Below are 15,113 nucleotides of genomic sequence, written 5' to 3'. Positions count from 1 at the left end.
GTATTTTCCTCGTTGTCCTTCAACAACTGCAACCAAAAAAAAAAGTTAACTAAAACTCAAACAGAATAACACAACAATCAAGCATAAAAGCTAACAAACTATTGGTAAATAATCAATTCATTGATTGCCATCTTCCAACTTATCCCCCCCCCTTCCTCAGAAAAAAAGAAATGATAAATAAATAAAATAAAGAACAACTTGTTTTTACAACCTGCCAGACTCATATTAAAAACATTTTTAAAGAAGCACATATTCTAAAACATTGCGTAGGAATATTCAGTTTCAGTTTCATCTCCGTCAAATTTCATATTGTAGAAATTCGGGCTAAACTGCACTGAACCGGTATGTCGCCATCTTTGTTTTTGTCATGCGCACGTGCTCATTGTTAGCAGCATAAGAATTAAGAAGGCACGCTAAATTGCTTGTTAGGCCAGTTCGTGTTTTTCAAGAAGCATACCTATTTGACGGCCACATAGGTATGCTTCTTGAAAAACACGAACGTCCAGACATGAAGACAGACGATATTTAGCACAGCAAAAAATACATGTATGTCCGTTTGGAGTGTGGCTCCGACATTTTAAATGTCAGTGAGCATTTGACCTATACTATTATGTGCTTATGAAGAGTGATTTCGATGATTTTGCGTTCACACACACTGACACCCTACGCGTTTCAACTTCCTTTAATATTTTTAGTGTACATATATTTGCGACATACCCCCGGACATACCTATTAGCAAGGTAGAGTGAAATGAATTGATGTGCTCGATCAGCGTCTGCTTCCTACTCAAGATCTTCCGACATTGTTCATCTGGACACTGCCATTTGTAATCATTATTTTGACAGTTTTCAATATTCACAATCTCTTCATTCATTCTGAAAAGGAATTGTTTTTAACGTGATTTATATCAAACTGTTCTAAACCATAAACTATAAAACTAAATCATAAGATGTTTTTTATTTTCTTTTTTACAAACTCTTTTTCTGCATAGAGGAGTGTCTACATACATTATTACAATATATATCAGGCTCGGAACGAATAAAATAACGGCTCGGCAAGCCTCGCCGTTATATTATTCTAAGCCTTGTCTGATATATTAAAAACATATCAGGCAGTAACCTGTTATTCTCTCTAGTCTATAACAGAACACATTTAAATGTATTTACTGACCTTTTCATGAGAAGCCTATAGGTGTATAAATAATTCCTCACTTCTAAGACGTCTCGACCATTCCAACGATGTCCAGAACACCATAGCAAATAGTTTGATAATGAGCGTGCGTTCGGCTAAATTGTTTTTGTTACCCGATCATCTGATGGCATATGGCTGTCCTCACAATGAGAGAGGTCGTAGAACGACACTGCTTTCGCTATGCGGATTGTTTCAAGCTGCAGACCCAGATCCATACTTGGCGGCCCGGGGGGGGGGGGAGCGCACAGCCAAGGAGGGTTGTTCCTTTTGCCCATGTGTTCACACACTCACTCATAGTCAGTCAGTCTATCAATGAATCTCAACCATTCATTTATTCAATCACTCCAACCAACAATTTTCTCACGTATTTATTCATTTTACACACACTAGCATTTATGCATGGCTTTTGTCAGCATAACATTTATCCATTCAATAATGCATCTTTTTTAAAAACTCATTCACACTCGAACATGTACTCATTAACTCACTTATACATTAAGTCACTTGCTCAGGCCTAAACAAATGGTGTGGTTCGGGTCACCCGATCCTACCTAGGAACAGGCGTCGACCCTAAAGTTTTTACTGGCCGTGCCGACCCTTAACTTTTTTACCGTTTTCTTTTCTAAGGAAGTGTTGTAACAGTCTCTCTTCCCAGAGAAGAGCTCCCGCTGTCGTTCGCCAAATGCGAAAATTTCGCAAATTTTGCGAATAACCTAATCGTTTGGCGAAAATGCCTGGCGAACGTTTTTGTTCAGAAAATCCGGAAAAAAAACGCATCGTACCAGTGTGAGCGTCCTAGAACTTGGTCCGTATTCCGTGTTTTGTAGAATCCTCAAATGCGCATATATAGGATCTGGCATGAGTTGTCATATCATATTATATTTTATTAAACGGGTTCAGGAATTTTGTTAGTAAGCGAGCCTTTGCAGTCCGCACAGGCTAATCAGGGACGACAATTTCCGCTTTTATGGAATTTGCGTTTTAATGATGTCTCTGCTTAGCGAAAATCCAGTTGAGGCGGAAAGTGTCGTCCCGGATTAGCCTGTGCGGACTGCACAGGCTAATCTGGGACGACACTTAACGCACATGCATTTTGCCCAGTTTTCTCAGAACGCGACACATTTGTCTCGATAAACGCGCGCGCAAATTTTTCCCTACATGTACAACGACACGTGTTGGGTCTTGTGGAAACACGCTAAGCGGTTCTACTGACCTATTGTGTAGACTACTATGTTTTGACAAAAGGGATTAAAATGTGCGAAAGCGACTTTTAGTGGAGACGGTCCATAATTACTGTGAATAAATTGTTCAGAATATAATAATTGTTTAAATAAAAAAGCTCTTAGAAATATAACAGAAAAAAATATTTAAAGCACTACATAACATCGAGCGTTTCAGGATCAAAGTACTCCTATTAATATGAGGTCGATATACATTACGTCTAATTATTTGGACTAGGATCAAAGATAAATGAGCGGAAAAGAAATCGAGCTAACCGAAATTACGAACGCTGGCCGGTTTAGTGAATAAAAAAACAAAGACTCGTGGAAGGCTTAAAAAATATGAGTCGCTCGGTGGGGACGTGCTCCCTGTGCCCCCGTTAAAACCGGCCCTGACTGCTGTCGAATACGATTCAACAAACATAGTGAAGTCATCCTTTTGGCGCATTTTTGATAACGATGGACAGAAGATGGCAGACCAGAACGAAATTGCGCTAGTAATTTGGATTAAAGATGTGCCAATACGAGGCGGAATCATTAGTTTATTAGACATAAGTTTACCTAGAAAAGAGTATGAAGCATACAAAGAAGGAGACGTTGTTTATGCGAGGTGTCGAGGTTTCAAAGGGAAGCATGAATGCTTGTTGGGAAGAATTGGAGGTGAGTTTTCAAATTTGTACTGTCAGTACATTTGTTCTGTTCATTTTAAAATAAAATAACTACATTAACGCTTAGGCCTTTTATTTATATTATGCTATTTTTTCCGCACGTATATCATGATTAACTTATATGAGTACGATTAAACACGATTTCAAAATTCTATGCATAGATGATGTCGTCATTATTTTTCAAAAATACAATTTCCGGTTTGAACAACGTGGACGACATTAATACATCCATAAAGTGTGTTTTAAGTACTTTTTGCACAAAATATTGTTTGCTAACATACACAATGAACTAAAAATTATTTAACCACACGTTTTAACTGTAAATAATAATGTGCATGTTCAATATAATTAATAAATTTCATTTCAAAATGTAGCGATGTATTCCAGTTTGTATTTAATGTTTCGGACTGTAAATTAATTTATCGTACTACATTGGAGTAAACAATAATACACAGTTTTATGTAAAGTTTATTTCACTTTTAAATTTAACTATATCAGAAAAGATGTTATTTTTAATAATTCAACTATAAATCTACACTAAATGATGTTTCGATGTTACAACTTTAAAGCCTAAATTCAAAACTAACTAAACTCTTTCCAGACATGTTATTAAGCTACAATTTTGTCCACTATCACCAAACAGAGATTCACAACATAAACAGCCGAAAATGTCATCTCTCTAGCAACAGAGCACATTTAATCTTAACAAAACAAACTCTCTCTCTCGAACAATGTCAGGTATCAGATCCAGCATCCACACCCAAAGGTATAATTAATCGCAGTTAGCGACACAAATAATGCCATACATCGTCGGTCGTAACGTAAACAAAGCTGTAGAGTAAGACAATATTGTTGTCAATTGTAATGATTTAAAAGAGAAGTTTGACGATTTCTTTAGTTATTTTAATGCGTAATACATCTTGTTGATTTAAGGCCATAGAAAATAAATTCCTACATTTTCATACCCGCCCGCCCATCGAAAATCGTCCCGCCCGAACGTTTTTTATTTTGAAAAAAAAATCGAGCTGCAAAATACTGAGGACGAAACGGCTTAATGAGTACGAAAATAGCGAAGTGCGAATCGGCAACTCAATGTCTTTGAGACGCTATAAAAAATTGACCTAACAGCGCACGAGCGTCGTCTGAAATTTAAGTGATCGAGCGAAACAACAACAAAATGTTTTTTTTTATTTTGAGGTGTAGAAACGGCGTTCCAACCGTAAAAGATTGGTACGGGGTGTCAAAATGTGCAGAAACTTTAACTCTCGCGGACCTGTACGATGAGTTCATTTGTGGTTCGTATGATCAAGCCCCATCGTTGTAATTTAAACACCCGAAAATCGTCTGGGCCTTCGTCGACCGAAATAAGTTAGAATTGACACAGGTGTCACCCGATGTTACAGTTTTTTAAAATTGATATTTAAATGGTAAAATAAAACACAAGTCACGGTTTGATAATTTATTTCTTTAATACTATATAATTTTACATACATATATAGGCGTTATGCATATTTACCAACAAATTCTTGAATATTTCATTACGTATGTCCGACATATGAAATGAAAGATAAAAAATAAAACCCACCCACCGGCCCCAAGTTCCCCCAAAATTTGGACGAGAATCTAGTTTATTATTTTCTATTGCCTTATGTGCTGTCTTTTTATGTCCACCAGTATATACTGGGGGACATATTGTTTTTGCCCTGTCTGTTGGTATGCTGGTCTGTTTGTTGGTCTGTTTGTTGGTTTGTGCCAACTTTAACATTTGCAATTACTTTTGCAATATTGAAGATAGCAACTTGATATTTGGCATGCATATGTATCTCATGGAGCTGCACATTTTGAGTGGTGAAAGGTCAAGGTCATCCTTCAAGGTCAAAGGTCAAATATATGGGTCAAAATCGCTCATTTAATGTACACTTTTGCAATATTTCAATATTCAAGATAGCAACTTGATATTTGGCATGCATGTGTATCTCATGGAGCTGCACATTTTGAGTGGTGAACGGTAAAGATCATCCTTTAAGGTCAGAGGTCAAATATATGTGGCCAAAATCGCTCATTTGATGATTACTTTTGCAATATTGAAGATAGCAACTTGATATTTTGCATGCATGTGTATCTCATGGTGCTGCACATTTTGAGTGTTGAAAGGTCAAGGTCAATGACATTATTACCCCCTCTCACCCCCACCCCCCCACCCCCCCACATTTTTTTTCAAACATCTTATAAATTACCTACCCACCCCACATTATTACCCCCCCCCCTCCCTACCCCCCCCCCCCCACCCTCCCTACCCCCCCCCCCCCACCACCCCCCCCATTTTTTTAAACATCTAATAAATTACCACACCCCACATTTATACCCCCCTCTCACCCCCCCCCCCCTACCCCCCACCCCCCCCCCAATTTTTTTTAAAACATCTTATAAATTACCACACCCCACATTATACCCCCCTCCCCCAAAAAAAAATAAAATGTTCTTGTTATAAACCTGATATTGATAAACACAGGCCGACAGTGTCAATTCACCATTTTTTGCATAATACACTACAAATTATGAACTATAGGTAGTTTATATAGTATATAGTAAAAAATCGAGACGCGAACCTGTGTTAATAATGGATACTGTATTTTTTGTTGTTCATTCTCAAATTTCAGCTAAATCTAGGAAATCAGAATTTGATGCGCTTTTGCTGGGTACTAGTTTCCTTCAAATTCTTGAGGAGTTTGGCTTGCACCAACATGCGTAAGTAGCGCAGTCTTATTATTTTAACCCTTACCCTTGAATTGGTTATCTCTGTAATGTGCTTAATAATATCATTTGTTATTTATTAATACATGTAGTTGTACTTCTTTTCTATTTGTTGAATTATGCTTTGCTATATTTATTTTTATGTAGGGAGTTTAATTAATTTATAATATTTTTAATGAATTAACATGATGTTAGACACAATATTGTAGTTTAAAGTGTTTGTACATTTAACTGGGAATAATTGGCTACATTTGGCCAAAATTCTTAAAATTTGGCTACAAAAAATTCTATTTGGCTAAAAAGTTGGCTACAGAAAATTTCAACCCTAAAATGTTGGCGACAGAAATTTCAACCCAGCTTGAGCCCTGATTTATAGTTGTTATCTATCAAACCCTTATATATGTTATAACTGAAAGATTTTTTATGAACTGTTCATTTATTGTTAACTGTACAGAAATATTTTATCTACATACAACACTGTACAAATCTGAAGGAGAAATAAAAATAGTTATTCAAACTTATTTCCTCAATTTCCAGTCCAAATAAGCAAAGTCAGGATGATTCTGATGTTCAGAATGATACTCTTATTCAAGAGGTAAGCATTGTAAAAGTCTAAAACTATTACAAAAGTCAAATTTGGTATTTCTTTTTAATTGAATAAAATATTATGCAAAAAGCTTTAAAATGTAAAAGTTACTGGGTTAGTTATGGTGATATATAAATCTTTACAGCTCTACTGGCTTGTGTTCTGAAAAAAATGAACAGGTGTTAGTAAAAAAAACTTACAAAGGCTTACATTTAACATGAAATGTTAAAATAGGTTATGCCCCAGCTTGAAACTACAGTCACCAAGGAAGTAAAGCAGAAAGAAAAAAGAAAAAATGCATCGCCAAAGAAGAGAACCAGTAGTGCTCAATTGGTAAGTTCAGTCAAGATAAAGAAATAATGAATCTCCAGATACATATCCAGGGCTTTTTCTCATAGGTTGGGGATGGGGCCTTTCGCCCTTAATTTGGGGAAAAATAGCACAGTATTTTTGCAAAAGGGGAGAAAAAAACTTTGATTTATGGGAAAACTGCCTGATTTTAAAGTATTTTCCAGATAGAAAGGCCCCTATTAAAGAAGGAAAAAAAGCCATGATTATCAGGGAGCAACTTTGGCTAATACCTATGCTGACGTTTCACTTTCATTGTAGCAACATGTTTTCTTTTGGGAAGCAAATTGCCATCTTCTGCATTAATTTTGTTTTTTTGTTTTTTATGTCCCCAGTCTATACTGGGGGACATATTGTTTTTGCCCTGTCTGTTTGTTTGTTGGTTTGTGTGCACAAACTTTAACATTGGCCATAACTTTGGCAATATTGAAGATAGCAACTTGATATTTGGCATGCATGTGTATCTCATGGAGCTGCACATTTTGAGTGGTGAAAGGTCAAGGTCATACTTCAAGGTAAAAGGTCAAGTATATGGGTCAAAATCGCTCAAAAGGGGACATAGTGTTTCACAAACATATCTTGTTTATCAATCAAGAAGTATGCAAATGTAACTCAAAACTTAAAGCCAAAAATCAGTTGAAAAGTGCAAATGTGACCTTCAAAATTAATATCGCAAGAATATCTTGCTACTTTTTTAAATCAATTTTGCAAATACACACTGTAATTGCCTCAATTTGATCATATTTTCCAATACTATAAAATGAACATTACATTTTTTTTGACACCAAATTATGAATAAAAATAGAAATTGAACATTTTTCACACGTTGGAAAATTAAAGACATATTTGCGAGGCCTAACTTCACATGCGAACATTTTGTAAATACTGGTACTCATTCTGTCAAGGACTTTTGAAAGCCAGTTTGAAAGGGGCTTGACTTTTGCCTTTTTTAAAACAAAATGGCTTGGTTAAATGTTTATTTTACTTCTGCATTAAAAACGTAAAAACCTTTGGTGTCATTATTTTTTATTTATTCTTGAAAACCCAGGTTCAAATTGCAAATGACTTGGAGCTGACTGAACTTCAAAATTCAGTGGAGTTCAGTGATTCAGCTGAGTCATCCTATGTGTCAGCATTTCACAAGCCAGAGACACCATCAAAAAGGTAGGTCTTTCATTATCTTTATTTTGGTACACACACATTTTCAAAATGTTTTGTGTATTAAACATCTATTGTGAAAAGGATTATGTTTTGTTTGTATAGTGTGTTTGTGAAATATAATTTTATGCTTACCATATATATATATATATATGGGAGCATATAGTTGCCAGTTTGTCTTTCCGTACTTCCTTCCGTTACACTTTTTTATTAGTTTCTCATAGCGCCTTCAATACTTTTACCGATCATGTACATATTTGGCATGAAGGTACCATGCATGAACCTCTACCTGTTAATGAGGTTTGAGGTCACTGGGATCAAGATCACTAATGGCTTATAATAGATTTTCTCAAAGTCACACTTTTTTCCAGACAATTAACCCATATATTGACAAAGCATTATTGGGGAGCATCCATCAGTTTTACTGATATCCTTGTGTGCATTTGTTACAGGAAATGTGTTGGATCAGCAATAAGGGGAGGGCTGTTGGCATTGGACCATGACAGCAAAGAAATCCATGACATGGACCAGTCCCCAGTTAAAGGCACGGGATTTAATCAAAATTCTATTGACTTATTTTAATTTGTTGAGATTTTCCACTGGTATTAATATTTAATTTTATTAAAACTTTGTTTTAATTGTTGATGAATAATTATGTTATAATTTGGCTAATTATATAATCAAAACAATGAGAGGACTGAAATACCACTTTCAGTGTCGAAATGTAAGTGCAGCACAGTTAGTAGACATAAATTTGTCCGGTAAATTTCTTATACAGTTTTCAACATACAACATTAAATCTTCCGTGCCTCTTCCAGCCGACTGTTCTTGTGGCTGCAAAGCTGAAATTGAAAGGCTATCAGCTAAATGCAAAACATTTGAACAAGAGTTTACCGCCACCTGGTATTGGATAAACCTTGTAAGTTGCTTCTACTATAGGTAATCTTTTTGATTCTGTAATTTGTGTTATATTCATATGTGATAAAAAAATCTTATAGTTTTATTAAGGTTTTTCTGTGAAAAAGATTTCTTGAAGTGGCATAATGAAACTATTTTTAAGTACTGGCATAATAATGAATTATATGGATTTTTTTTTTAGATATTTAAGTATACACCTAAATTATATTACTGTTATTACATAAAGACACTAAAGACAGCTCATGCAAAGGCTTGTTAAAAAATTCTTGAACATATTCAAAAAAAAAATTGTATGATGTGGGTCTGAGGTAAACAATAACCTCTATGATTGCCTTTTTAATGATAGTAATAAGTATTATAATAATAATTTGCTTTATATGCTTTGTATGTTATTCTCAACAGTTTTTTTTCCAGATGTACAATCAGATACAGCAAAAGCAGCTGCCCAACACTCCCAGCCATATGCAGCTTCTTCAAGTAAGTTAATTCTAACTTGCAGGCATTGATGCTTATGATATGCTATGGTACATTAAATTTTGCAATTTTATCATCTTGGACTTGCTTTAAGAATAAAATAGTTTAGCAAATTGTTTCTAGCATAGAATTCTGTAGCATCATGTTCTTTATTAGGATATTCCTCGGGAATGGTGGTTATTCTTCATCTCAAAATATAGTTTTTAACAGTTTCATCAATTACATATAACATGTTATATGTAATAAATGAAATTTTATCGAACTCTATAATCATAAACGCATTGATGCATGATATATACATGTATGTTAAATAACGACAGGGGTCTTCAGGGCATGGGCAGCTACAGATGCCAACAATGGAAGAAGCTCCACAGCCATTGACCCTCATGACAACACCAGTTAAAACTCCTCATGTCTTGTCATCAGAAATCAAAAAGACAACAGTACCTACATATGGTGGATTTACAAAGGTATTTTATAAATTACTGGTCACTTTCTGGTGAATATCAATTTGTTTTTTGTATGAAACAAATGTAAAAAAATCACTATTACAATTGGAGGTGACAATAATATAATTCTTGTGTTAATAACAATAATAATTTAGTATTGATATCTATAGTTCAGCAGCTGTTGAAAATTAATTGTATACTATTTTCTGCTGGATTAAAGAACAAAATCTGACCTATTTGTAGACATTATAAGGCGAGCATTGAAAGTTTATCACGCAAGGCTTAGAAACAGGTATGAGGCTTGCCTAGTGTTTTGTGCCTATCATGACGAACACCCAATGCTCATTATTCATGCAAATGGCGAAACAAATAATGAAGTAAGCCAATAGTTTAATGAAAAAAGCCAATAGCGGTTTTGATCCTTTTTTTTCTTCTATAGCTGTAGCAAAATATAGGCTACATCCCCTCAGAAAATTGCTGAAAAAGGCCACATGCCCTCAAACATTTTTCTTCCAATTCATGCAGTTTTTCTCCCAAATCAAACTTGCACATAGAAATTTCATTTCCTATGAGTAACATCGTGTTAAAATTATCCATATATTTGTTTTTCACCCACCATTTTGGACCCAGATAGCCTCTTCCCCCGCACCTTAAGAACCTGTCATTGTTTAAAACACCCTGACTTTTTAAGCCATTTGATAATAAAATTCATTCTAATAATGGCAATAAGACATCTGTACAACAGATAACGATAGGATAAAATTATGTTTATAACATGGTTTGCTTTTTGATTGTTTCATTGAAGATCTCTGAACAAGACCGTTTTTATTGTATGTTTCCATACATTTTGAACATGTGCTTTCACTGCAGTCCCAGTTAATTGAAGAAATAGCAGGGTTCGGGGTCGAAGATTACCCAAAAGCAGCCAAGCGTCTCTTTCGACGCATTTACAAGGAGGAAGAGTGGCAGGGCCATACCCTCACTGGCACAAAAGCCAACAACAAATACGATGGTAGACCTGCCATAGAAGATCCGTCTAGAATGAACATAATTTATGGTAATGATTGTTTAAATCAGACTATATTATGACCTGCATAGTAGAAGTATATTTTCGTTTTAAAGAATTATTTTAAAGCTCACATAATTCTGCAGTGCACATATAACCAGTTTTGTTCAAAGTATTAAAGTGTCATCTTGTCACCACATGTCAATTCAAATGCATTAAAATGGTAACTGTTACTGAATCAAAGTGGTTATTGAGTTATTGTTACAGTCGTGATTAGATCGGTTAGAAAGTAACATTTTTTTCTGTATGTTTTTACTTCTTGGAAGTTGATCGATAACCCACTTTCAAACTTTCAGAGTATAAATTTCAGTTAATGCGAACATACTCCTTGTTAACTACTTTAAATCATAACTGTTTACTAAAATGAATAACTTTCAAGTAGACAAAATTTGAATAGATATACAGCTTTGTGTAGTGATATGAAATATCTTAAAAAGACTTAATAATGAATGAGAGTTAGAATAAATAAATTCGATCATATGATTGCTGCGCAGTTACTTATAACCCTTTGAGCGCTGGAACCGGATTTTGAAGGCCTTTGCAAACAGTTTGGATCCAGATGAGACGCCACAGAACGTGGCGTCTCATCAGGATCCAAACTGTTTGCTTTTCTGATAGTATTCTTTGAAAAAAAGTGAAGAAAATGATGATTTTAGAAATTCAGCAGACGACATTTTAGCAGATGACAAATTTCCCAGCATGCAAAGGGTTAAAGATGAATGTTAAAACTATTTTGCTTTTTCTTTCAGAAATCATGCAGGAGCAGTACAGGGTCACCCCTGTGCAAGTGCGTGAGAAGATCCGCGACCTGCTGAAACCCAGCAAATTAAAAAAACAGTTTTAAAAATTATGCCCGTTTCTTCGAAGAGTAACTTTACACCATGCCGATAGAACATTCGATATAAATATGTTTTGGGTTGAAATTTCATCTAAAATATTATTTTTGATATTACATTTAAAAAGTAAGGAGTAACCATATGTTTTTATAATTTTTTGGTAGAATAATTTTCATTTACTCGTATTGGTATTATCTAAATATTTTTTAACCCAACTGCATTTGATTGTTTTTGCAGCATAATTAAGTTTTCGTTGTTAAATGAATAGTAAAGTGAATTAATTAAATGTGCTTTAATATCATTCCAGAATATTTTATAAAACTCGATTGTGATGCAATCAGATCCTGGACTTTTGTTATTTTGCATTTCTTTTAGTGCTAATGCACATTCATATTCATTAAGTAATCCATCACACAATAGTTTTTCCTCTTGATTTAAAGCATGATGTGTATTTTCAAAGAGGGTGTTATTTTCAACATGTTTTCATTTATAGAGGGTTTCGAAAAATTAACGTTCTTCTAGGATTTGAGTTCCGTTTGTTATATCTTCGCCATTAAATTAATTATTTGTATTTTTATTGCTTTGAATACACTTTTTGAAGGTACTATACTGTTATGTTGCTTCTTTTTTAAGTATTAAATTACTGACATTAAAAAAGCATTGTTTAACTTATAAAGACAGGCGTGTTCTGCTATGAAATGGCAATTTTTTTAAATAATGGACCAGAAGATTTGCATGCATGTATTCTGTTTTTTAGACCAGGATTATTTTTTTCCTTTCCAGTGACCATGGTATAAGCTGGACAATTTTCCATGTTATTCCAGGCATCCATGGAATATTAAATGTGGAAAACTTTCCAGGGTTTTCCAGCAAGCATGGAAAAAATACCGTCCGAATACTCCATGTATCTGGAAAAGCATGGATTTTTTTCCAGGGTTTTCCAGATTACATGCTGGCTGGAAAACCCTGGAAAAAAATCCATGGTTTTCCATGGTTTTCCAGATACATGGAGTATTCGGACGGTATTTTTTCCATGCTTGCTGGAAAACCCTGGAAAATATTCCAGGGTTTTTCCTTGCAGGCTGGACATTGTTCCATGGTAAAAATTCCAGGCTATTTCCACATACCATGGACAATTTTCCACCCTTTTTTAAATATTGACGCTGGAAAAGGCTGGAAACTTAGTCCGAATACTCCAGCCTAATATTTTCCATGGATTTCCATGGAAAACCCTGGACAAAGTACACCCGGGAACACCACCTCCACAAAGCCTACCTCAGAAACCCCAAGTCCATAGCCAGGAATGATGCATTTAACAACATAAGCATAAACTTTGTCAGATGCAAGATGCTTGGATTAGAAAAAAAGCTGTCGAAAGATTAGCAGATAGGAACAATAATAATAAATTTTAGTAACGGCGTGTTGAAAGAAGTGTACAAACCCACTATGTTTACTATCAAGCTTGCATAGACATGCGCATGGGGTCAACACTTAATGACCCTTTGTTATCGAGTGTTGTGACTGTTGTATGATACATAACAGAAACTCATGTATTTGAAATAGTATGAATGAAAATAATATTTTCAGGAAATGTTAAGTAATGCAGACCAACGGACAGACACATTGACTAAGTGATTTAAATTTCTCCCCATACACACATATTCCAAGAGGGAATATATTAATTGTTATGCAACTTGCCATGTACAGTCCTCTTTATGATAGTTAGTGAGGTTTTCAAGTCTAAAAGCAATAGCTATGATACTTAAGAAGTAAAATGGACCAAAACACAAAACTTTACCAAATGTTCAATTATCAAAGCATAAATGGGGCCATAATTATGTCAAAATGCCAGTCAGAGTTACATTTTGCAACAACCACTCTGACCTTAGTGTTTATGTTATGCAGTGAACAAATTGACCTGATTGTTGCATTATGCAGCAACCACATTGAACTGAGTGTTATATTATGCAGTGAACACATTGACCTGATTGTTGCATTATGCATCAACCACATTAACCTGAGTGTTGTATTATGCAGTGAACACATTGACCTGATTGTTGCATTATGCAGCAGCCACATTAACCTGAGTGTTGTATTATGCAGTGAACACATTGACCTGATTGTTGCATTATGCAACATCCACACTGACCTTAGTGTTGTGTTATGCAGTGAACACATTGACCTGATTTAGTAGTATTATGCAGCAAACACATTGAAGTGATTGTTGCATTATGCAGCAAACTCAATTTGACATGATTTAGTTGTATTACGCAGCAAGCACATTTACCTGATTTAGTAGTATTATGCAACAAACACATTGACCTTACTGAGTTGTATTATGCAGTGAACACAGTATCCTGATTGTTCCATTATGCAGCGAACAAATTGACCTGATTGTTGTATTATGCAGCAAACACAATTTGACATGATTTAGTTGTATTATGCAGCAAACACATTGACCTGATTTAGTTGTATTATGCAGAAATCACATCCACCTGATTTAGTTGTATTATGCAGCAAACATTTTCATGTGGTTTAGTTGTTTTACCCTTCTCGAAAAAGTGCACTAAATGCGCATTTAATGCGCATTAAATGCGCTTTTAATGCGCATTAAAGCGCATGTTATTGGCACCGTATCTTTTGCTAAAAAAAAATACGGTGCCAATAACATGCGCTTTAAAGCGCATTAAAGCGCATTTAACTGTTTTTTCTGTTCAAATAATACACTTTTTGAGTGTATAAATGCACTTTTGTGTGTATTTTAAAGTGTATTTAAGTGTTTTTAAGTGAATTAATACGCTTAAGTACATTTAAGTGTATTAATTCGCTTACCGTTTTTTTTGTTCCCCAAAAAGTACACTTTTAATATTATTTTAAGCGTTTTAATTTACTTAGGAAAACATGAAAAAATACACTTTAATACACTCAAGTGTATTTTTGTGAAAAAAATACGCTCAAGTGTATTTTTTTGAGAAAAAAAATGCGCTCTAGTGTATTTTCTGAAGAAAAAATACGCTCTAGCGTATTTTTGGGAAAAAAAATACACTCAAGTGTATTTTTTGAAAAAAAATACGCTCTAGTGTATTTTTGAAGAAAAAAAACGCTCAAGTGTATTTTTTAGTGTATAAGCGCACTTAAGTGTATCTTTGAAAATGTCTATTAAAAAAAACATTCGTTTTGATATGAAAAGTGGCCAGTTTAAATATGATCCAAAAGAACAACAGCAAATAAACTTTGAAATAAACACATTTATTAACATAAATCATTTTAAAATAAACAAGTAGTTAAGACCATTCTATGGGTGCTTAAAAGCTTTTCCGCTTTCCTCTGCAACTGCCCCTGTCCCTATACTTTTTGGTTTACATTGCTCCATACAAAGAATGCAAATGAAAAATAACGTGTCAATATATATACATTTTTTTCAAACAATATCACAATAAATAAC

General features: G+C 34.6%; 1 protein-coding gene across 1 annotated transcript; it reads left to right on the top strand.

Moving 5' to 3' along the window:
* The first annotated feature begins 6,284 nt into the window (after positions 1–6,284).
* On the top strand, positions 6,285–12,146 carry LOC127876752 (uncharacterized). Its single transcript, XM_052422192.1, has 9 exons — positions 6,285–6,428; positions 6,654–6,752; positions 7,816–7,931; positions 8,378–8,469; positions 8,744–8,844; positions 9,258–9,320; positions 9,638–9,787; positions 10,637–10,823; positions 11,582–12,146. The coding sequence occupies exons 2-9, from the start codon at positions 6,657–6,659 to the stop codon at positions 11,674–11,676; spliced, it is 900 nt and encodes a 299-aa protein (XP_052278152.1). The 5' UTR covers positions 6,285–6,428; positions 6,654–6,656; the 3' UTR covers positions 11,677–12,146.
* Positions 12,147–15,113: the final 2,967 nt, after the last annotated feature.

This window comes from Dreissena polymorpha, chromosome 1 (genome assembly GCF_020536995.1).
Source record: "Dreissena polymorpha isolate Duluth1 chromosome 1, UMN_Dpol_1.0, whole genome shotgun sequence".
NCBI classification, from domain to species: domain Eukaryota; kingdom Metazoa; phylum Mollusca; class Bivalvia; order Myida; family Dreissenidae; genus Dreissena; species Dreissena polymorpha.
The sequence above is the reverse complement of the archived record's forward strand: the minus strand, read 5'-3'. Positions and strand labels throughout refer to the sequence as shown.

Bases quoted from the DNA above. Each gene is read 5' to 3' on its own strand.
- LOC127876752 (XM_052422192.1), top strand. From the start codon at position 6,657: ATGCCCCAGCTTGAAACTACAGTCACCAAGGAAGTAAAGCAGAAAGAA. The intron at 8,470-8,743 runs GCACGGGATTTA...TGCCTCTTCCAG, and splicing joins GGACCAGTCCCCAGTTAAAG to CCGACTGTTCTTGTGGCTGC. The intron at 9,321-9,637 runs GTAAGTTAATTC...AAATAACGACAG, and splicing joins GCCATATGCAGCTTCTTCAA to GGGTCTTCAGGGCATGGGCA.